This window comes from Dreissena polymorpha, chromosome 5 (genome assembly GCF_020536995.1).
Source record: "Dreissena polymorpha isolate Duluth1 chromosome 5, UMN_Dpol_1.0, whole genome shotgun sequence".
NCBI classification, from domain to species: domain Eukaryota; kingdom Metazoa; phylum Mollusca; class Bivalvia; order Myida; family Dreissenidae; genus Dreissena; species Dreissena polymorpha.
The window spans coordinates 100393877-100419980 of NC_068359.1; the positions used below are offsets into that span (position 1 = coordinate 100393877).

General features: G+C 34.9%; 1 protein-coding gene across 6 annotated transcripts in view; it reads left to right on the forward strand.

The window, feature by feature from the left end:
• Positions 1 to 26104, forward strand: part of LOC127880777 (uncharacterized) — an 88687-nt gene that overhangs the window by 17929 nt on the left and 44654 nt on the right. For 5 of the 6 annotated variants that reach the window (XM_052428175.1, XM_052428173.1, XM_052428172.1 and 2 more), the window contains exons 2-3: positions 13272 to 13491; positions 19731 to 19797. In XM_052428175.1, the coding sequence (XP_052284135.1) occupies positions 13451 to 13491; positions 19731 to 19797 (108 nt within the window). In that variant the 5' untranslated portion in view covers positions 13272 to 13450. Of the gene's footprint in view, positions 1 to 11002; positions 11216 to 13271; positions 13492 to 19730; positions 19798 to 26104 lie in introns of those variants that run through there. The other variant, XM_052428174.1, reaches the window with a different exon arrangement.

The window sequence follows — 26104 nt, forward strand, 5'->3', positions numbered from 1 at the left end:
TTATTACTTGATGATAAGGCTGGCATTCCTGTCAATAATATTTTATCTGATTATGACCAATGAAAGGCAATAAAATATGAAAATGAGTGTCCTTTGTACCAAGTGCAGAAGTCCTTACAATTTAAGCATCTGATAGTCACACAATTAAAATACTCGATATTAAAAATTGTCGAGGTAACAAGATAATAATATATTGCTGTACATGTAGTAAAAAACTTAGATAAACTAAAGCTTTGTCACAGACGTGACGAATACCCCCACATTCCGCATTGACACGTAATATTTTGCATGTGGTCTTCGCAAAAAACAGCGGACACCATGCTCAATTTTTTAAATGCACTTAGTGACCCCTTGACCTAGTTTTTGACTCAGAAAGGCCAATGTTCTAAATTGGCCTTAAGATCATCTCCATAAAACTTCTGACTAAGTATGGTGAAGATCCAATGTAAACTACTTGAATTAGAGAGCGGTGTAATTGTCACCATGCTTAATGTTAAAAAAAGCACTATGTGACAACCGTGACCTAGTTTTAGACCCGGAATGGGCCATGTTCAAACTTGTCCTAGAAATCATTTAGTTAAAACTTGTGACCAAGTTTTGTGAGGATTGGATGAAAACTACTTGAATTCGACAGCGGACAACATGGTGAGGTTTAAAACGCACTAAGATACCGCGTGACCTATTTTTTAACCTGGCATGACCGGCATATTCAAACTTGACCTAGACATCATCTAGATACAACTTCTGACAAAGTTTGGTGAAGATTGGATGAAACTACTTGAATAAGAGAGCAGACAACATTGTGATGTTTAAAATACACTAAGTGACCCAGTGACCTTGTTTTTGACCTGGCACGACCCATGTTCAAACTTGCCCTAGACATTATCAAGATACAACTTCTGACCAATTTTGGTGAAGATTGGATAAAAACTACTTGAATTAGAGAGCAGACAACATGGTGAGGTTTAAAATACACTAAGTGACCCCGTGACCTAGTTTTTGACCCGACATGGCCCATGTTCGAACTTGACCTACACATCATCTAGTTACAACTTCTGACCACGTGTGGTGAAGATCTGATTTAAACTACTTGAAATAGAGAGCGGACCCCATACTCAATGTGTAAAATGTACTAAGTGACCCTGTGACCTAGTTTTTGATCTGACATGGCCCATGTTCGAACTTGGCCTTCAGATTATCTAGATAAAACTTCTGACCAAGTTTAGTGAAGATCAGATGAAAACTACTTGACTAAGAGAGAGGACACCATGCTGAATATTTAAAAACGCACTAAGTGACCCCGTGACCTTGTTTTTGACCCGGCAAGACCCATGTTAGAACTTGGCATTAAGATCATCTAGATACAACTTCTGACCAAGTTTGGTGAAGATCGCATGAAAACTGCTTGAATTAGAGAGCGGACAACATGCTGAATATTTAAAACGCACTAAGTGACCCCGTGACCTAGTTTTTGACCTGGCAAGGCCCATGTTCGAACTTGGCCTAGACATCATGTAGATACAACTTCTGACCAAGTTTGGTGAAGATCGGATGAAAACTACTTGAATTAGAGAGCGGACACTTAATATGGACCGACAGACAGACCGACCGACCGACCGACCGACAAGTTCACTCCTAACTACCCCCCTAAACTTTGTTTGTGGGGGTATAATAATGTTCTGTTTTATTTACTTTAATTATACAATTTGTTTTGGACTATATTTTATTGTCAATTGTGTCAATTATTTTGCCGTTATAATCATATACACAATTCTGACTTTTCAATTGGCTTAATAATACTAACTATTTCTTAACCTTTCTTTATTTTTTACTTATACGGTGATTTATGAGTTTGATAAAGTGATTGGAAGGGATATGTTAGTCAGTCTAAACACTGTCAAATCATTTCTATTTGTTGGCATGAAATTTTGTGCCATTAAAAAATATAATTATTTATTAAATTTGTTGATTTCTGATTTAAGAAAGAAAAGTCATTTTTAAATGTGTTTATGGAGTGGTCAACTCATGAAATCAGTTTATGTCCCACAAATAAAGTAATTGAGCATGCTTGAAATGACATTTGCTTGAGTTGCACAGGAACAAAAACAGCCATAAAACAATTTTCATTTAACCCATAGGAACATTTATGTGATGTCTCGTATAAAACTAGCCATAGAAACTGTTGACATAATATCCAATTAGATATATCTCAAATTCAAAGGGTCACAAATAAAGGTGTGACAAAACTATACTGTTTGCACATTTGTGCTATCTTTTAAATAAATATGGCAGATAACTTTAGCTAATTGGGGCAACTAGGCCGGCTTATAATGGACAGTGTTGGAGGCATTCTTGTAAATAATTTCACCAATCTTTATTCAATCAAGTTTGAGCATAATCTAATTAAGCATTTGATGAATGTTTTATTACAAAGTAGAATACAAACATATAATCAGGCTAAAGTCTTTTTCCAGTGAAATTCCATATTTGATTCCGGCCTCACCAATATGTACAGGCCTTGCTCTGTGAAAAGGGGGTGTAATGCTTTTGGGTAAAGTATCTTCCCAGATTAGGCCAACATTTTTTATCTTCTGTTTGACGGGAGATTTAAAAAAAAAATTGAGTCGGGGGGGATGATAAATAAAAATAGAATAATGATAAGTGAGCAGTCGACCATAAAAAAAAAAAAAAACTGTCTAAACCGATATTTTTTTATTTTGAAAATTTAAAATCTCAGCCAATTTAACCTTATGTACATGTATACTTGCATTTACCTTTAAGTGTTTTATATATATCTCATTACACTGTTGTAGAAGCTTTTTATAATAATAGTAGACATACTTGTATATATATTTATAGGTAAAAGCACCTTTTGCATGTATATTACTTTAATAGAGACTAAACACGCGTGTATACGTGTCGTATAGTGTAGTAGTGGTGTTGCTGTTGTACCAGGGCTCACGCAACTGGGCGACTCGGGTGATTATATCCTGTAATCGCTCTGATCAAAAGCACCGGCGATAACCACTTCGCCCTAAAATCTGGCAATTATCATATCCGCAGCGCTATCAAAGTTGCTTTTGTTTATTACCGAATACACGCCGACGTCAATCAACTGACCGAATCAACGAAACTCCGCCCCCTGGCGTAGTAAATTACCTATTGAAAATTGATAAGCAACCATTCACAGCGCTCGTCATACAGGTATTTGGCAGGGTTCGTTTCCTGACTAATCAGAGCGTAGGTTACAAACTCCATTTCGGCTAATAGAAAACATGCCGACACCGGGCGAGACACTTTGTTAATTGATGACAATTATCGCATTCAATGTCCCCAAAACAATGTGGATTAAAAGAATGTCGGTCTCTATGTATTAATTGTTATCTGTTCTTGGTAGACAGGTATGTATATTTTATGCTCCTCGCCCGTATTGTCAGTTTTTCAAACCGTGAAAACTTGCTTTTCGCGAGTAGTAGATGGCTTAAAATGGTCCAGGACAGGAAAAGATGAGTTGATGCCAATGAAAAGTGCGAACGTATGTCCCCAATTATGACGAATCCTTATACTCATTATCTTGGTCATGATCATTCTGAATCGAGAACTCGGCCTGATAACACAAAATTGAAATCTGAAATGTCTCTAACGAGTTGGTTACAGGGCAATTCGCCCAAACCAAGTTCGATGAAACGTAAATTGTTTGAGATTGACTCTGAATTTAATTTGTGTGACACACCTAAAAGGAGTTTTTCTAAATCACTAAATCAGGCATCTTTTGACTGGTATGTTAAAGAGTGAGGGACTTTGGCACTGTAAGTTGTGTCGAGATGCAAAACTTGACAATCGGTATGCTAAGGGTCATGAGATTCCCGCAAAAACCACAAATCATGGACGACACGCTGCATGTGAGTATATTTTACTTTACTGTTTTATTTCGCTTAAAGTGATATTATGCGCATATATCGAAAGTAATACTTAAAGATACGCTGGCCGAAACGCTTGAAGTGATATTATGCGCATATAACAGTATATGCCATGGTTATAGGTGTCTATCGCAATCGTAAATTTAGTTTTAGTGCAGATTCGTTCATACGACACATGAACACATATCGAATATAATACTTTAAGATACTGGCCTAAACGCATAAAACCCATTTTCGCATGATGCGGCTCTGAAAGAGTGATTTAAATGTGTCGAAAAAAATTCTAGGTTGATCAATTCCTGTGTCGTTGCGGTAATGTTTGTTAAAGTTGTTATTGTCATGCAAACTCGTTGATATAATCCAATGTTTAATGTTAGCAAGGTTTTGTTATTTAATTGAATTGTAAGCAAAGAGTCGGTTAAAGTCTTCGGAAAATTTGCACTCCGTGTGAATTGACAGTTTGACGTCATCAAAGGATAGCCGCTTCCTATCTGAAGCAATAATGCTACAAATTTCTCGCCGACAAAATTGGCTTCCTTTGTCTAGCAATCAACATGCCGAACTAATCGTGTGTTTGTTCCTCATTGGTAATCGTCCAATTAAATAATAGCATGTGCATAGCTCCGCGGCCTTCGAATCTTTTGCAGAGAACGGAGGTGGAGTTTAACGGTTAATTGAGCAAGTGTTTTACACAAGTCAAGTTCCGATGTGCTGAAATTATTATGGCGGACGCCCGTGTTTACAAAATTCCTAAACGCATATATCATAAATAACGGCAGTGTTTTATTAGATTATTTATACTATTTTATCTACTTTAATATCAGGTTTGTTTAATATAATTAACATGTTAAACAATATTAATGCGTCACAGACTTGGAAATAAATTTGATGGGGTTGCAATTTTACTGACGCTGATTTTCCTATTGTCTGTAATTTTTACCCAAAATAAATCTTGAGAAGTCCTTGAAAGTCCGCAAGCTGTACTATAAGTAAAAAAGTGCTTTTTGTACTGAGCTGAAGTGCTCAAATTCAAACATGTATATATTGAGTTTTATGCTTTGCTCTTGTGTCATATGTATGAACTGATAAATTAGTGCTTATAAAACTGATTTTTCAACATTATTTTCTTATGTTTTTATGCTTATATTTTTGTCAGTAATAAATTTATTAAAAGGAATGATTTTATTACTTTAGTTCATACACATTAACAGGTCATGGTTCACAATGGTTCATCGGTGATCGCAAAAGATCCACTTCTTCCTAAAACTGCCCCACTTCTCCCTCTCCAGAGCTTAGGGAGAAGTGACTTCTCCCAAAAATTGGAGTCTAGCTTGAGCCCTGCTTCTAACACTAGATTTCCTGCATGTAGCACCTCGACAGTCCCAAGCCTGCAATGCCATCTTTAAAAATGCTGGTTTGCTGTGGCATCGTAACATCTCATCTATTATTAAATTATTTCTTTTACTTTGAATGATGTTCATTGTTTAAAAATTAAATTTTAATATGCAGTTTTAACTATCAATGATTGTGATAGCAAGCAAACAAGCATTATGTTAAGGATGAGCACGTGTGAGGGCTCTCTATCCAGTCTTGTTTGATATATACACTCAACAAAAGTCTGGGATTTTGTTTGCTTTTTTTTCGTTACAGCCGGTGCCATTTGGATTGGGAAAATTAGCGTGATAAACCATGAAATTGGGAAAAATTATAGCCCGATAAACCATGAAATTGGGAAACATTAAGCATTATAAATATGATTATAAGAACAGAATTAAAATTGTTAAGTGCATGTTTGACAGCTTTTTTATATTATAAAGTGCTGCTTTAATGTCTTCTTACAATGAAGACAACGTTTAGTTAATTATGTCCAGGGTAATCATGGAACTTAGGCTGGAAATCCATGGTAGAACATGGAATTCCATGGAAATCCCTGGAATTTGAAACTAAGTTGCCAGGGTTTTCCAGGGTTTTGTTCTTGAAATGTCCATGAAATGTGGACTTTTTTTCCAGCATTTTCCAGCTTTGGATGGAAAAGCATGGAAAAGGAATGGAAAACGCTGGATTCAGGCTGGATAACCATGGACAATATTTCCAGATAACATGGAAAGTGGAACATAGAATTGTTTAAGCATGGAAAATACTTTAACATTTTCAGCTGACCCTGGAAAAAACTAAGACTTTTTAAGATGAGAAAATAACTTATACAAATGCAACACATTTTATTCAAAGTTAATCACAGTTTAACAATTTACACAACATATGAATAAAACATAAAACAATTGGCATAGTTTAATTACATTAAAAAATTATATATAATACACGGAAAGCAATATAGAAAAAAAATATCATTCAAAATAGTGCAGCTCAGTTCTTTCTTATATTCTAAAAAATACCTTGAAATACATGTAAAGTTTTATTATGAACTTAAATTTTCTAAAAATCTGATCACACAATTGCAATATTAGACTTAACCTTACTGTGTACCAAATGTCATTTTATTACAATAAGATCCCTTTGTTATGATAGTTTACCTTACAACACTTAAAGTACATGTAAATCTTAACTACTTGTATGTATTTAACATAATTATCTTTGAATTTTGGGTCTTAGAGTAAACTTGATCACATATGTGAAAGAAAATTCCGAAGTGTTTAGACTATATATTTGATAGAGTGCACTAGAATTCCCTGGTTTGTCTCATATAGCCATCCATGACTAGTAGGCTTCTTTGCTAGTTTACAGGTGTTGGGGGTGTTGGGGTATGGGGTATTGGTGGGGTTTCGATGGGTTGTTTGGGGGTATGGGTGGGGGTGGGTGAGTTGGAATGGGTGGGTGGGGGTGTATGACATACCATTTGGGTCAAAAGTCAACAAGACCAACTAGGTAAAAAGAGAAATGTACGTCGACGTACAATATGTACGTTGACCCACAAAAATTGTACGTTGACGTACACAAATTGTACTTCGACGTACAAATATGAAATACACTTCGACGTATATATTTGTACGTCGAAGTACAATTTGTACTTCAACGTACATTTTTGTACGTCAACATACACATTTTCTGAACAGCCAATGAAAACACTCGTCTCTTAAGCCGCTTTTCCTTCAGATTTATTCATAATAAATGTTTGAAATCTCTTTTTTAGTTGAGGACAAAATGAATAAAAATATCAAAATTGAAAAAAAAAAAAAAAAAAAAAAAAAAAAAATAAGTATCTACTTGACGGTATTTATTCTAAAATCGGTTTAAGTAATAAATATTATACACTTTATTAGACAGCCGGCCGATGTCTGATCTATATGTCAAAACTTGACGCACAATTTAAGGGATAGGGATCACCACAGCAGGTTGCTAATATACAGTGTAGACTTCGGCTGTTTAATTGTGGTAACACGATTGTTTAGAAAGAATAGGCCAAATAATATGGAATCAAATTTTGAAATAAAAATCGTATAAAGAGTCTGAAAATAGCGCAGTGAATGTTTAACATGCGGATCAAAGCAACAGATGTATGGGGTCTTCTAATTGGCTAACACTCAAGGGTCGGTAAAAATTGTACATCGACGTATAATTTTGTATGTCGAAGTACAAAATAAGTACATTTCTCTTTTTACCTAGTAGGTCTCGTTGACTTTTGACCCAAATGGTATGTCATAGAGGTGTATGGGTGGGGTTTGGAGGGGGTGGGTTGCTGGGGTATTGGGTGGGGGTGGGTTGGGAAGAGTGGGGCATTAGTTGGGTATGGGTGGGGGAATGTTGGGTATGAATGGGGTATAGGTTGGAATGGGTGGGGTATGGGTGGGGATGGGGGTATGGGTGGGGCATGAGTGGGGTATGGGTGGGGGTATGGAAGGGGTATAGATTGAGGTGGGTGGCATATGGGTGGAGCATGAGTGGGGCATGGATGGGGTATAGGTGGGGTATGGGTGGGGGTGGGGGGTATGGGTGGGGGTGGGGGGTATGGGTGGGGTGGGTTTTGGTGAGGATGGGTGGAGGTATGGGTGGGGTTGGGGGGGAACTGAAAAGTGCGAGACATTGAAGTAAACGTTCTTTTTCCAAGATGACCCTGGGTGTTCATGTGCCAAGTGTAAAGCAACAGTTCAGAATCCCAGTGTGCACGTAATAAACATGTACTGCTCACAACTCCTAAAGTAACTTAGACAATAATTATATACATCTTCAATCTATTATCTTCCACATTGTTATTGATCATGTAAATCCTGCCTAATTAGAATACAATCCACCAAGATCGAGTTATGATGATGCATGATCTGTTTGCATATAATGTTAAAAGGCAGGATTTCATAGTGATTTACATTCATGACGGGACATGACTTTCAATGGAAAGTTATTGACTAGGGAAACATTTCTTTGTATATCATAGACTAATTTATTACTATTAACAAAGCAGCCTGTTGCATGTATAATCTACATGCATTTTACTATTAAAACTTAGGTCTTGATTTAGGTTTAACCTTTAACTGCTTGTCAGTTTTTTCACCATTTAGAGAATGGGGCATGGTCCTTTTGGATTGGGAAAACATGTTATTTTGACATAAATTGGATAATTAGTGTTTTTCGGCGTAGCTGTTTAACGTCACTCTTGACCTTAGGTTATCACCTTTGATCATGACCAGTAAAATTCATATAAAAATTCCTGCAGCTAGACACGAATGAATATACTTCATTTATACCATTGGCTGATTTGAGCATACCACCAGAACATTGGAAACATGACCGCGTCTTTGTAACACTGTTTTACTGCCTGTTCAGCATGAAAAATTTCATCTCTTATGAACAGGCTTGATAGATGATAGACATACATGCCAGACGTCCTGATCTCGGCGGGACAGTCACGCTTTTGGGCCCTTTGTCCCGGCGCACCGATATGAGACATTTGTCCCGACATTCGTAAAAAAAGATGTAAGGTCTATAGGTTCCCAATAAAATTCGCTAAGAATCAAGCTCTGTTTCGCTAACACTTACCACCGCTAATCCCTTTATTGCCCCCAATTAACAATCTGATTCTACTTCTCGTGTGTACCACTGTTGTTTATCAGCGATTTATCGGCTAATTATTGATTTTATCAGGCATTCACACCATGGTGGTCTTCAAGATAGTGGTCGCTTATTGCTATCGATAGTTGTATTATAATGAAATAAATGTTGAAAATGTGTTTGTTCTTGTCTTAGTTTGAAACGGTTTACAAAACAATTGTTTTGTAAAATTAACTCTACGTCATTAATGAGTCTTTTACATTCAATGTTTAGTTCCAAAATAGCGGGATAATCCGAATGTGCAATATACCAAATCGCAACAAACAGTCCAATAAGTGATCGATACCCATCCTGTCTAGTGTAATTGGGTGTAATTGTAATAAAAACAATGACGTGCTATGCATGACAGTTTGGCCCCTACTCCAATTAAGCTAAAAACAACGAGGTGCTATGCATGACAGTTTGACCCTACTCCAATTAAGCAGCGACAATTGACAAGTAAAAAACTGCGCTGTCAATCCCTCACTCAAACGCCGATCCAGAACTTTGTTTCAGCGCACTGAAAAAAAAATCAAAAATAAGAAAGGGAAATTCTGGGCCATAGAACAGTTGAGGCGTTGTTGGCAGTTAAAATGAACACAAAGACGGTTTGCTTCCACCAAAAACCTACCTCGGAAATGTGTACGGCCGCGCATTCCGTGTCAAGCTGATGTAACTGTTCGGTAGATAGTTTACTGTAACCCGTACTTTCAGTGTACTGGATAGCCTCCCCTACGTTAATGTTTGCCATTGAAAGTAATATAATGAGTATTGTTGTCGTAGTGTTCCAGATTTTGTACTCTAAAAAGATGAATATTATCATCCTTGTTTGCTATTGTCTTATTTAATAAAACTGTAATTGTTATGCTTTAGATTTCATGCTTCATATCAGATGTTTTATGTCTTGAATAAAAGTATCAAGAGTTTTTTTTGTACTATACTGACTACAGTAAAGGTGGGATGATAGATCGTTTTAGGTGTCCTGCTTTTTGGTCAAATGTCCCGACAATTTTTTATGGAATGTCCCGCTTTGGACCTAAAAAATTATGGCATGTATGATGATAGAACAGTTTTACACTCATCTCTTGACATCAATACAGTTTGTGCGTGCACATTTTATATTCAGAGGATTGCCAGCGCCAGAGGGTTTGTACTTAAAGGATATGTTCTCATATTCAGTAATTACTTCCATATTGCTGTCAGTGTACTAGTATATTTAAGTTCATAAAGGTATCGTTTTTCCCTATCCTGATATTCGTTTTGGCCAAACCATTTTAAATTGCTTACGAAATTGAACATTAAACATGTAAAAGTATAAAGTTTTGAACAAGCCGTCATTCCAGCAGTGGAAGCGTGGCCTCACTCTAATGTATTGCATTCCAACCCGCAAGGTATCAGGGTCAGTTCGCGGCCAGTAAAATAATTGTTATATAATATAGACGCTATTGCGTGCAGGCCTTGAAGAATTTTTCCAGAGCCACTCGCCCTGCAGGGCGAGTAGGCCTGACAATCCACTTGCCCTTCACTTTAAATGCAATTGAGCTAAAATAAATAGAAACTTACCACTTAAACCTAAATTCCCAATTAGAGGTAAAGTGACAATGCCCATGTGCAAACAGCGTAAAACCAGAACAGCCTGCGAGTAACTCACAGTCTAACTGTTCAGGTTTTATGCTGTTTGCTGCTCATCTGTAGCTAAGGTTTGGAGATAAAGCCTTAAAAACTTGAATCTAGTAAGAAAGGTCTTAAATTAGATTTAACTTTCTGAGGGACTACAAATGCGTAAGAATAGGTATCTTGTAAGTGGTACAGGGTTAATCAATTGAAACTTATCAATCACTATGAACTGAAATACTCTTGTCAAAGTACATAATTCCCAAGATATTAATAGATTGAAATTTACCGCTTAGTATGAAGTGACAGATACTGAGCCCAGTGTTTCCAAGATATTAATCAAACGTATGTAAGAATGTGATATTGTTTGTAGATAGCTGTGTCCAATTAGTGACTCAAATTGGTGAGTGTTATTGAAGAATGTGTTCATAACACCTCAATTGTCCCCAGGGTGTAAATAGAACAAAACGTTAGAAGGTTTTGTGTCATAATTGTCAACCAGTGCCTTTAACTGTTCAAAATGTGGGATGTTATGTTGTATACCTTAAAATGTTCAGCATTTGATAGAGTTTTTATGTAGATAGGAGTTTACTCCGGTTTATTGTGCATGAAATGATGGATTAGCAAATGTTTATGGAGATGTAAGTTATCTGATTGTATTTATATTAATAATGATATTAAACTTATAAATCCAAACAAAAATGATGATACAATAAATAAAATAACACCCTTTTTTTGCAATTTACATTATAAATTTGTGGATAAATATTTATGATTTATTTTAACTAAAAATTTTCTGCAAGTTATAGTTAAAGAATATGCAGTACTTTTTAAACATTGGTATATAATTAGCAATGCTTGTATTAACTTTTAGATAAAATATTTAACACCAATAAGATAATTTTATTCAGACTCTGATTTATTATAAATTAATATAAAATTAATATGCATTATCCAGCACTTATAATTTTCAGGTTATTTTTGTCCCTGGTAGTTTCAATGCTTAAAATTAAATGTCTCTCTCTTACAGAGCTTTTTTTTATCATTTTTATAAAGTAGGTGACTGAAATCATTTGCATAATTATGAAATGGTTTATTGTATAAATGCATGTCAATTTTTAATGCAGATTGACGTCTTTTTATGCAATATATGTATAGTGAATTCATGTAGGATTAATATGATGGCAATATGCAAATGGGAAAAGAGGTTTATGAATCATTTAAATGCCCACGAACTGTTAACAAACTCAGAAAATGTTTAAGTAAAGAGTTTTGTTTATGAACTCCAAAATGGTTTAATATGAACAGTTAATGAATACTATAACTCTTTTTTGCAGAGGTAATTTGTGTGCTGACCTTAATGTTAAAAAACTAAAATTGGAAAAATAATTATCCAAATCTCCACCGTCTGTCCGTCCTTCCTGGCCGCTATCTCCTCCTACACTATGGCACTAGAACCTACATGTATGAGCAAATGTGCGACTGTGCACTATTTGGAATTTTGAACTGACCCCTGGGTCAAAAGTTATGGGGGTTGGGGTGGGGCGGGGTCAGAGATTTTCCTGCGACAGCTATTCGAAAAAGGCTCATAACTACTGTGTCCCTTCAGACGTTGCTTACATATTTGGTATGCATGTGTATCTAGACAACACCTTTCCATGCGCATACAATTATTGACCCTGTGACATTGATCTTGAACTTAAGGTCAGTGTTCAGGTTTCGAAATCTGCGACCGCATTTCAAAAAAGGCTCATAACTGTGTCCCTTCAGATATTGCTTTCATACTTGGTATGCATGTGTATCTGGACAACACCTTTGCATGCGCATAATTTTTTTTACCTCTGTGACCTTGACCTTGAACTTGAGGTCAGTGTTCAGGTTTCAAAATCTGCGACTGCAATTTGAAAAACTGGCTCATACCTACTGTGTCCCTTTAGATATGCATGCTTTCATATTTGGTACGCATGTGTATCTGGACAACAACTTTCCATGCGCATAATGACCCCTGTGACCTTGACCTTGAACTTCGGGTCCACGTTTAGATTTTGAAATCTATTGTGTGGTTATCTCCGCCTTCTGTCCGACCGTCCTGGTCACTATCTCCTCCTACACTATTAGCACTAAAACCTTGAAACTTATACACATGGTAGCTATGAGCATATGTGCTACAGTGCACTATTTGGAATGTTGATCTGATCCCTGGGTCAAAAGTTATGGGGGTAGGGGTGGGGCCAGGTCAGAGATTTTAACATTTTTTTTTAGGTTATTTAACATTAACTTCTTCATTTCTACACCAATTTACTTCGAATTGATACTGAACACCTATTATGACAATACGGTCAATCTCATCTATGCATGGCCCCATTACCAACCCTGGGGCGACCCTGGGTCAAACATGCAGCGTGGGGATACGTGTGGGCCTCTGCCGCGCCATTTCTAGTTATTGTTTTTTGTTACTTTTAAATTTAGAATTTAAAAAATTTAATATTATTTTTACTTAGGTTCAACTTATAGAGCTGGATTGGGAATTGAAATAAATGTTGACATTTTTCTTTAGAATATTTTTTGGGGGGAAGCCTGCGATTGGGATTTTAAGGCAGTCTTTTTGGGAAAATATATACTCTATGAGATTGGGATTGGCACCAAATGTTGGCCTCATATCTTTAATAAACACTGTTCTGTTTGATGTGACTTCAGATGATGTCCAAGTACAACTTCTCTTCAAGTCGACACATGTTCTTCATCTATTGGCCGAATATCTGAATGAGACAGATCACAATTAAAAGCTAAAAATCACAACCTGCCAGCGACAACCTGCCAGCGACAACCTGCCAGGTCTACAGAGAATGATTGGATGAATACTCTCCAGCTTCAAAATGGCTTCCATTGTAGACAGATTGCGTGCACATATTCATCAGTAAGTATTTCCTACAATATTTTCTGAAAGAAGTCAGGAAATATAAACTATTTGAGGATCAAATCAATAGAGATTCTAATGTTTAACCAGTATTGACTGTAGAATCATTCTTATTGGTGGTGCTTTAGTTTATGTTGATTTTGTGTTTGACTGATCAATGTAGTGTATGCAAACACATCGGAAATTGACCAACGCATTTTTCTCTTTTTTTTTCATATTCAGAAGTCAACAAATTTACACGTACATGAAAAAATCTTTAAAAAAAACAATAACAGTATTAGTGAAGTACAATTATGAAATATGACTTTAGAAGTACAAACAGCGAGTCATTTTAGGATTTCTTTGTACTTTTCAAAGACACTAATGTACAATTTTTATTTCTATATGGACCCCTTTACAAATTATAAAAACATTTTATTAGATAATTGATATTCTTGTCAAGTGACAATATACGATAAGCATTTATATTTAAGATTCAATCCTTTTGACAAAAGCAGAATTAAACATAAAATAATGTTATTGCAAATATTCTTAAATTGAAAATTTGTGTTTATTCAGGCCTGTTAGTGTGAAAAGTAGAAATTACTTCTTGAAGAAGTATGTCAAATTATCGACCACCTGCGTTACTTTTGAATGCTACTTCAAAGCTTTTAACTTCTTAAGAAAATGGACAAATATTATTAACATTTAATGGATGCTTTTAACTCTTGGCCACCTATTTGTTATATTCTGATAAATAAGCTAATAAAACTCCAATGAACATTAATTCATGAAATCAACTTAAAAGGCCATTAATCACAGAATATAAGACCAATAATTTTCCAGTTTTATTTGGCCAAAACCAGACATAAAAATTAGCTATTGTAAAAAGTATGGGGTAATTGAAAAAAAACTTTAAATAAGAAATATGCTCTAAAGAATTTTTTTTTTATCAAGCTTAAAAAATAGTTGTTTCTTTAACCAAAAACACCCATAATTTTTAGTCAGCTAACCCCCCATTTTTTTATCCCCCGCCAAAGGCAGAGGGATATAGTTTTGGCATTGTCCATCCTTATATAATAAGTCTTTCAGTCCTTCTTTCCTTTTGTATGTCACAAACATTAAATGGCTACATCTCAGAAACTATTTGATTTCAACATGAAACTTCGTAGGTGTTTAGACTTTAGATATAAATTAGGAGAAGTCACTGCCTTGCAAAAGAACCATAACCCTACACTCAAGTCTTTGTTAAAGAAGAGTAACGCTGCCCTTTATTTTTTGCTTGATTTGTTGAGGATTATACCATACAATAAGGGATTTGCACCCATCCATAAACAAAACGATTTTTCCAGGGGATATCAGTTCAATGAATCTGCTTGTTGTATTTTTATATTTCAGGTTGAGTTTAAAAAACACTTTTTTTTTTTTTGTACTGATCCCAAATTTTGTAAAGTTTTATGTGTAAATAGTTATGGTTGTGTTTTTGGTCGTGTTTGCTATGCCTCAATCATATTTGCTTAATTAACTTAAACATATAAAGAATTAAGATAGAATGTTGATGCATACCGGTACTCTGAGATTAAGATGATTTCATTATTTTTGCATAATGGCTGTTAAGATTTACCTGCAATCAATCACTTTTAAGGTTATCAGAAAAAAGGTCTTTGAAAGAATTCCAGAGTAAGGGTCCATGAAACACCACAGAAAAAAGGGTCCCATTGACTGCACCCCTCTTCATGTTAAATTTGGATGACTTTGATCACTCATTGCAAACATTTAAATGGCCATTTTATACCTGATAGTGTTGAATCCATGATAGTTGTTATGCATTTCTTCAATGAAATACTATTATCCTGAGACATGTTGCTGCATAATGAGAGGGTCCCAGTGTGTAAATTATCCGTGGTAATGAAATAATTAAATTAGACAAGGTTTCTTGATGAAGCATAAAAGGGGGCTCAATTGACTGCACTTTTTGAACCCTACTGAAAGTGGTTTTATTGTAAACTATGGGAAACCCTTGAACACGTCAAAAAGCAATTTTGGGTAGTTTAAAAATATTTGAAGCAATGCATTTGATGGTTTTTAAAGATATTATTGTAATTGCGCCTGTTAAACTTGTCACATTTTGCATTTAAAAGGTGTTAGGTTTCAAACTCCAATAACTGATAAATGGAGAAACTTCTATTCCTTGCTGTTTTAAGTTTGTTGACCTTTAATTTTGCATTTAACAAAGATTTAAAAGGTGATAATGGGTGAATGTTATCTGGTTTAAAATAATTGGCAAAACGCATTATGGTCCGGGTGGCAATATGCTTATTGGGTAGTAAGTAAACAGTTATTATGCGGTTTCTATAATGAACTCGTGATTTGTGGGTAATTTACTTTAAACAAAATGTTTAGAAATGTATGGTAAAATTTGTATTTTTTAATGCCTGTGTGTATACATGTATGAGTCTTGTTCTGAAAAAACTGGGCATAATGCATGTGCGTAAAGTGTCATCCCAGATTAGCCTGTGCAGTCCGCACAGGCAAATCAGGGACAACACTTTCCGCTTTTATGGTATTTTTAGTTTCAAGGAAGTCCCTCCTTACCGAAAATCAAGTTTAGGCGGAAAGTGTTGACCCTGATTAGCCTGTGCGGACTGCACAGGCTAATCTTGGACAACACTTTAAGCACATGCATGAAACCCGCCCTTTTCACAGAGCACGGTCCAAATAAATATATTTGTCAAAGAAAAGCCAATCTAAGTGACAAGATTACCCCTGCATATGTGCATGTCTGTAATTCTGTCCTCGTTAAATATTACATGTATATCAATCAAATTATGCTGTTATATCTGGCAGAGCATGCACTAACAGATAATTGTTTAATTAGCCTTTTTGTGACTCATTTTTAGTCTTAAATGTTTTCTTGTTTGATGACTCAGTCTGGCTATTCAAGCATTTTCTGTCCCTTATAATTATAGCTAAGCAAGCATGAATCTAGTTTCATGACTCAGTGACCAGTGAATAATTTGGAACAAACTGTTGACCTTAACGAGAAATTGGAAGCGATATTAGACACCGTAGGCGTTAAACAAAATTCAATACAATTTTATTTCAAAGCTACTTGTTTATAGAAATAATGAGCTTGCTTCAAATTGGTGGTGATTTTGTGTTGCTCTTTTTTTATAAATTACCCTAAAAAAGCTAGAATAGTGATTACAAAAATTACGTACATATTTTTTAAATGTGGATTACCTCCTCTGATTCTCAAACAACTCTGAAATGTTTGTGAATTAGAAAATAGTTTAAAGTCATAATTTTAAGCCTGTGAGTAAATCGCAGTCTGCTCTGGTTTTATGCTGTTTGCTGCTCATCAGTATCTAAGGGTTGGAAATGAAGCCTTTAAAACTTGAATGTAATACAAAAAGGTCTTTAATTAAATTTATTTTTCATAGGGACTACACATGTGTCAAAACATGTATCTACGTAGTAAAGGGTTAAGATGTATTGCAGTATTTTGGAATTTGAAATACATTATGGAATGGCAATATAAGTTATTAAGTATGACAAAAATGTCTGACCATGGTACCAAAATTATTACAAGTATATTTATATGAAAACAAAATGATTGACCACACCTATTTTTTGTTATTATATTATTTTAATTTTTAAAAAGCTATGAACAGTAGCTTTAAAAATCAACATAAAAAGATCAAAAAGATAGAAAATGAAACATACCTTGTTACAATGCCATATGTTTAAAGCTAAACATGTGCTTCATTGGTCACATTGTTCACAAAGAATTTCTAAATGTTTCTATTTTCTAAATAGGTGTTGAATTTCAGCCAAAAAGTGGCCCACATTTCGTGTAGTTTTGAAAAAAAACAGCAAACTTTGCCTGTATGTGCATTGTCTCCCAAGGGATAGGAAAGTGTTAATGAGTTGTGGTGAAATATCTTGTGAAAAAAAGACATAATATATGTTACACACAATTTTATCTATTTCTAATTAGCATTGCTGGAATATAATACAAAAATCCTGTTCTGAAACCTTTCCGTTATAAGCTTTATTGTGCCAATTTGATTTATTTATTGCTTTAAAATGAGCAAGTGACTAAATTCATTGGAATATATATGTGTTTAACTTGCACATTGAACACTTGAATATGCATTCAATGGTTTTTATTTATTTGTAATGCAAATTAAGTGTAAATTATTATAGTGAATGCCTTTTTATTGCAAACTCTCGAATTGTTGTTATCCAAACCATCTAGGATACAGGGAAGAAATGTTTATTTATATGGTAACAGAAATAGCTTTATGTGACAAACTATATTGAGAAAATGTATTAAGCAAACGAAAAATTAACAAAGGGAAACAACTATGAGTTACTACAGGTAATAACTTGCTTTGCCCTTTGTCAGAGTTCTTTCCCATTTTCATTTGAATCAAAACAATGTATTCTTGTTTAAAGCTTGTGATTGTTGTTAATCCACACAAATTTATTCACAAATTAAAAACCTGCACCATTTAATAACATTTTTGGAAATTTAATTTATCATATTTGTTTGGCTTCTAAATTGTATTAATGAAGTTGTGCATAACAAGATTGAATACATAATTATACACTTTGTCAACAGCTGTTGTGCAAATTAACTTTAACAATACTGGTAAATGAAACAATGTACTATGATTATGAAATGATACAACAAATTAATTTACAATTATTTATCTTGTAAATAATTATTTGCATAAAATAACAGTGAATCTCCAAAAAAGTATTTATTTTGTCAAGGCAGTCTAGTACATGGAGATCTATTACCTATGCCTTGGTTGACCTGCCAGGCACACTTCAGAATCTTTAAATATCTTTCATGTATATTTAGACATTTGAGTCCCAGATGTGAAAAAAATGTGTGAAGTTTTAAAAACATTTTGTTTAATAATGACATTTCTCAAATAATGAAAAACAACAAAATTGCTTATTCCATAATAATAATCTTCTTTGATGTATGCAACATGGAAAATAATACTCACTGAGCGCTGAAATTGGCAAAAAAAACATGTTTATTAGGACACAAGTGAAGATAATGATACATTGAAATAACATTTCAAATTATTTTGAGTCAAGAACATAATTATTATATACAATGATAAGCTTGTTTTGTGTATATTTATGTCAGGCGTTTTATAAAAACTGGGCAACATGCATGAATATGAGTGTATAGTGTTGTCCCAGATTAGCCTGTACAGTCTGCACAGGCAGCAATGACACTTTTCTCTTTTATGATATTTTTGCGTTTAAACAATTCTCTTCTGTTCGAAATTCCAGATCAGGTGGAAAGTGTTGTTATCCCCACGCTTTTTGGAGAAAAAGTGGGGATATTGTGGTTATGTCCGTCCGTCCTGGCCACCTGCTCCTCCTACACTATTAGCACTAGAACCTTGAAACTTACATACATGGTAGCTATGAGCATATGTGCACCGGTGAACTATTTGGAATTTTGATCTGACCCCTGGGTCAAAAGTTATGGGGGTTGGGGTGGGGCCGGGTCAGAGATTTTTACTCATTTTTTTAGGTTATTTTACTATAATTTCTTCATTTCTACACCGATTGTCTTCAATTTAATTGATACTGAACCTTTCTTATGACAATACGGCTCAACTATGCATAGCCCCATTACCAACCCTGGGGCGCCCTGCCCACATAGGCCAGGCCCACCCAAAATTGCCTTTTACTATAATTTCTTAATTTCTACACCGATTCACTTCAAATTGATACTGAACCTCTCTTATGACAATACGGTCAATCTCAACTATGCATGGCCCCATTACCAACCCTGGGGCGCCCCGCCCACATAGGCCACGCCCACCCAAAATTGCCTTTTACTATAATTTCTTCATTTCTACACCGATTTACTTCAAATTGATACTGAACCTCTCTTATGACAATACAGTCAATCTCAACTATGTATGGCCCCATACCAACCCTGGGGTGCCCCGCCCACATAGGCCACGCCCACCCAAAATTGCCTTTTACTATAATTTCTTCATTTCTACACCGATTCACTTCTAATTGATACTGAACTTCTCTTATGACAAAACAGTCAATGTCAGCTATGCATGGCCCCATTACCAACCCTGGGGCGCCCCTGGGTCAAACATGCGGCGTGGGGATACGCGTCGGCCTCTGCCGCACCATTTCTAGTTCCTGATGAGCCCATGCTCATGCTTTAAGCCCCTTTTTCTCAGAGCGCCTCTCATCTTTTCTAGGTCTGGTCCAGCAAAGACTGGTCCTGGGAAAGCCCTCCTGGTGTATGATGGCAGAGCATGGCCGGTGGTGAGTTATTGGTGTTATAATTTAGAAATGCATTCAAAAGTTGATTTATTCTTATTGTAAGAAATATAATTTGAGAGTTCAGAAAGGCCTGTAAATTAAGTTATACTGCCAAAGATAGTTGAAGGAGGGATTGAGTGAAGGAGTGATTGAGTGAAGGAGTGATTGGGAGATGGAGTGATTGAGTGAAGGAGTGATTGGGAGATGGAGGGATTGAGTGAAGGAGTGATTTACTGATTTAGTGAAGTGATGGAGTGAAGATGTGACAGAGTGAATGACTGATTGAATGATGGAGTGAAGGAGTGGTTTAGTGAAGGGATGCTGGAGTAATCTGAGGACAACAATGAAACATCTTTTAACATCATTTCATCTTTTCAGCAAATGTGAGAGTTACAACAGGTCTATAAAGTAAATAACATGCTGCTCTTAACACATGAATTGAGCAAATTTGTTTAGTTAATCTTTTCTAATCTCCCCCTTGTATTAATCAAAAGATGCCCAGAAATATATATGAGCCATACTATGTGAAAAATGGGTGTAACGCATGTGCGTAAAGTGTCGTCAAAGGTTAGCTTGTGAAGTGGGCACAGGCTAATCAGGGACGGCACTTTCCACTTTTATGATATTGTACGTTAAAAGGAAGTCACTTCTTAGCAAAATGTGTGTAATCTCATAATGTCAACTGCTAAAGTTGTGATGCTTTATGAACAATACATATTTAAATAGATCTCAAAGGACAAAATGTTTCTAAATAACTATTATTTTACATTGGATCTGGATTAAATATATGTTCACCTGTTTTCCCACAATGTGTTGACATACACAGCTAACACAATCTTTGGCACTGCTTGTGTTTTATGCTCAATTAATTGCTTGATCAAAATTCCCTGATAAAATTCACAGAATTCATCAGATAAAAGTAACACATTGTTCCCATTTGTAAAATAATTTAGTGTCATTTAACCTTATCTTGATGAAGCGCATACTATGGGTAGTGCTTGCATTGTTTTTGACTGGTTACATGTTGATATGTGATCATTGTTTGTTGAATATCAGATGAATCAATGTTTCTAGTTTTAGACATAATTGATCACACATTAACTTATATTGAACAATGGCCTATTTTATGCTTTAAGTTACTGTAAGAAAATCCCAATCTTTTAGTTTATTTTGGTAAAAAAATGCAAAACACCTATTATTGAATACAATACTTTACTGTATGTGTTAACATGCTGTCTGACATGAATCTGCTTTTTAATGACATAACATCAGATTTTTTAATTTAACACGCTATTATTTTTTGTGTATCCGAATTAAAATCCAAAAAAAAGCATGTTCACATTTGTTTATATTATTTTTAGCTCGGTGTTTTCGGAGAAAACCTGAGATATTGTCATATCCAGCTAGTCCTCCGACGTCTGCCGTCCGCGTCGTGCTAAAACCTTAACATTTTGTTAAGGTTTTGAACATTGGCTCTTGAATCAAATTGCTTCCACCAACAACTTTGAAACTTCATATGTAGATGCACCTTGATGAGTTCTACATGCCACACCCATTTTTGGGTCACTAAGTCAAAGGTCAAGGTCACTGTGATCTTTAAAAAAAAAAAAAAAAAATTCTGACAAGCTTTAATTTTTTCAAAACTGCACCAGTAGCCGAGCGTGGCACCTGTTATGGGGTGCTCTTGTTTATAAAGTATTATGTTCCTTAAAAATATACAATATCAAACTTTAACTTTGCATGTCTGATTTAAAAGTTGAAGGATAATTGAAAACAAAATGGTAACTTTGTACTGAAAAACTAACAACGTGACGTTAAGAATGTTAATGAAACCACAATGGAGATAATCATGGTTAATGCAAGAGGATAAGATTTGGTTGCTGTACAATGACTGACCAATATTGTGTCATGGAGAAGTACCCTGTAGAGACAGTGACCCGAGTTACCCCTCATATAACAAGGCCAAAAAACTGTAGAAAAAAAACCCACATCAATTATCGCTTAAAAGTGATAAATGACTGCGGTTATTAATTCACACATCAGGGATTCATTACCGTTTGCATCGATACCCCTTAGAGCCATACAACTTGTGCAGTATTAGCAAATAGTGTGATTTATAATGGTAATGTTTAAAGCAACTGGAGAACATTTTTGTATTGGTCGAATGCCAGTCATTCCAATGGCTTTTTTTTCAAATCAAATGGTCTCAGACCTGAACAACTGAAAAAATTGTGATCCCTGACCTTATTCATGTGATTAAATACAGTCACATTCTCAAAGATTTATATGCATCTTAAATAAATAAACACGTACTTAAAAGTGCAAAGCACAAAAACACAAACAAAGACAAGAAACAAATATCACAAAGAATTAAAATTACCAAGGGGTGGGGGGGGAGGTAATAAGTCTGCATTAACCATTAGAGAACTAATATACATACATATTATTTAAGCTAATTTTTCTAATAAATTTCAATTGAATAATCATGGAACCTCAAAACAACGATGTTCTTTCTCTCTATTAAAATTCGTTTTTTATGAACAAAGCTTGGGTTAATGAAAAGCTGGAAATCTCTTTAAGCAAAAGTCTTAAATAGTTTAATCCTAAGCCTCTACAGATTGGGAGGGGCATGAATATGGCATACCATTTGGGTCGAAAGTCAACAAGACCTACTAGGTAAAAAGAGAAATGTACTTTGACATACAATATGTACGTTGAAGTACAATTTTTGTACTTCGACGTACAAATTGTACTTCAACGTACAGTTTTTACCGACCCTTGAGTGTAAGCCAATCAGAAGACGCCTTACATCTGTTGCTTTTAGAGATATTTGACATTGAACATTATTATTGTTTATACCACATTATGTGACTATCAACCAACTATAACTCATAGATATTGTGCGTATTTATTGACCTGGCGTGGCACAATTAACCTCTGACTTATGCAAATAATGGTTATCACAAAATACGACCAAATCAGGAAGGTTATTATACATGTTTAATCCCGTAATCGTTTGGTACCTGTTTGGTTATCCGTTGGGAATTTTCTACACAGTAATGCGCTGGACCGTGATACTCTGCACTGCATGGTCAATAAATACTCACAATATGCTTGATGATCTTAATTTAATAATAAATAATAATAATAAAAGGTAACATCAAATTTTCTTTAAATTGGTATATAATCTATTTCAATGCATAAATACTTTAAACTTCTTTATTTGTGTTTTTTTCAATTTTGATATTTTTATTCACTTTGTCCTCAATTAAAAAAGAGATTTTAGACCTTTATTATGAATAAATCTGAAGGAAAAGCAGCTCAAGAGACCAGTGTTTTCATTGGCTGTTCAGAAAATGTGTACGTCGAAGTACAAACATGTATGTTGAAGTACAAATTGTACTTCGACGTACAAATGTATACTTCAAAGTGTATTTCATATTTGTACGCCGAAGTACAATTTTTGTACTTCGACATACATATTGTACTTCGAAGTACATTTCTCTTTTTACCTAGTAGGTCTTGTTGACTTTCGACCCAAATGGTACGCCATACATGAAGGTTCTAACGTTCTTCTGTGCTTTAAAGGACGACCAAACATTACATGTTTTGTATGGCAAGTTAATTATGCCTAGCGTCTAGAAAAAAGGCCTTGGCAAACAGCGTAGTCCCAGATGAGACACCGCTGCTTGCTTAAAGGAATTTCTGTAAGAATTATTCTAAATATAGAAATAAATATACTAGACATCCCTAATTTTGGAAATAAATTGATCCAATTTAGAAGATGGGAGAGTCCACTAGGCATAAATGGGTTAAAGGATAACCAAATATTACATGTTTTGTATTGCAAGTTAGTAATGCTTCCTACAAAGCTTTTATACTTTCATGGATGATGTCTTTGAGCACAGTGAGTATTAACCCATTTATGCCTAGTGGACTCTCCCTCCCATCCTTCTAAATTGGATCAATTTATTTCCAAAATTAGGGATGTCTAGTATATTTATTTCTATATTTAAAATATTTCTTACAGAAATTCCTTTAAGCAAACAGCGCAGACCCTGATGAGACGCCGCATCATGTGGCGTCTCATCTGGGTCTACGCTGTTTGCCAAGGCCTTTTTTCTAGACGCTCGGCATAAATGGGTTAACACTCCCACATACCGGTACATGACCTCATTTTAACCTTCACATTTACAGTACAGCCAAAGCGGAACAAACGTATTTTGCGATCCGCGGCAGCAAGGTGAAACGAGTCGATGCCGCGTCAGTCGTTGAAGCCGCGTCAGTATGCGGCGGCAAGTCGCATTTCGCCGCGAAACTTCGCATATGTCCCCCGAGGCATGCCGCGATCCGCGACATGATGCCGAGTCGATGCGCATCATGAAATAAAAAATCTTTTAAAAATTATTAGTTACATGTAGTTAACAAATTTTGAAAGAACAATTATAATAATAATTAAAATCATAATAAATTTATTGTGCGCGGATTGTATTAGCATACACATGTAAGCATAGTTAATGTGTCTGGCCAATTAAGTTTGTTTCCCGCCCGTAGTGTATGTATTTCACACATAAACAAGGTCACGTAATTATGTTTTTGCACATACAAGTGGTCAAAGCTCCAGCATATGGTGGATTTATAAATTAATTGCATGTTGATTTTGCTATTATATTTAAGCTGAGAAAATTAGCAGTTTGAAGCCACATCAATAATCAAGACGGTGACAACGTATTTGTTGTTTTGTTAAGTATCAGCTTATTATAACTATTGTTTGAATATGCGTATATAAACACGTTTTATTTTGTTCATATTAAATAGTTAATATCGCTACTACCTTAGCGAAATGTTGTTCATGATTTCATGAACACTTCAAGCCAATCAGGAATTGTTCATGAACTGTTCTCAAAAAGTTCCTGATCTTGGTTCATGAACTTTTGGACATGAACTGTTCTTAAGACACGTTCATGAACAGTTTATGAATTTTTGTTGAACACTTTAAAGTTCATGAACAGTTCTTTATCTAACCATAAATACTTAGTAATGAACATTTCATGAACAATTATTTCTGATGACTTTTCTGAGACAGACTTTGAGGATCCATCATGAATAATTCATGAATTCCTTTGTGCTAGATGTTTCATAAATATTTTTGAAAGTAATATTGAAATGTCTAGCATACTAATCTTGTAGATTTGTTAAACCTGTGAAGTTAGTATGAATATGCATAGTACTTTCACCACTGTAAGTAAGAGTTCTTGACCTGTTCTAAAGAATTTTAAGAACATTTGTACAAGAACTGTTCAAGAACTGCCTTCAGGAACAGTTCAATAACTTTTTAAGAACCTTTCCTGTTCTTGATTTATTCTTAAACTATTCTTGAACACTTTAAGAACTTTTTTGAACAACATGTTTCCTTCTGATGTTCTTAAACAGGTCTACACAATGTTTTTGAACATATGATGGACTTTTTAAGAATCCAAATCTTAAAAGGATCTGTCATTGTTCTTGGAAGACTTAAAAGACAAGTTTAAGAACGTTTTAAGGACATCTTATTTCAAGAACAGTTTAAGATGATATCAAGAACTCAAACATGTACATTGCATTGCTGTTTTTACAAAGGAAGAATATTGTGTGCACAGGAAGTTGAAACGGAAGGCACATGGTTTATGTTATATTTGAAAATGTAAGTCTTTAATAAATTACCGGCTGAACTGATCAGCCATTGGTTCCATTTCAAGTTCTTTGGCACTGTAAGTGTAACCATTTCAGGGAAATCATTAATAAGTAAATGATTCTTGAACTGAAAATGAGACTATTCATAATCTTTTCAATACATGAATTATTCATGAACATATAGTGCAAAGTTGTATTATGAAATTTAAAGAGTATTATCAAACCACTTGTATCTCAGTTATTAGTGTTATATTTAAATTATTGTTATATGTTGCTATCAATATGTTAAGTGCTAATACAAGACTTGTTGCTTCTTACCCTGACTTGTTTGTTGAGCTTTGGTAACACTTATGATAACCTTTGCATAAATTGACAAATTCTTGTTCATGAATAGTTCATGAACACTTCATGCCACCTCAGTTCATGAACTCTTGAAGAACTATGGTTCATGAACTATTCACTGACAGTCTGTGAAAAGAAAATGAGCCATTGAAAAATAGAAAAAATGTTCATGAACTGTTCATGAACAGCAAAACCCTGAAGAATTTTTCAAGAATTGTGTTGTTCATGAACTGTTCAAGAACACTTCATGGCATTGGTGTTCATGAATAGTTCATGAACATTTCATGCCATAATG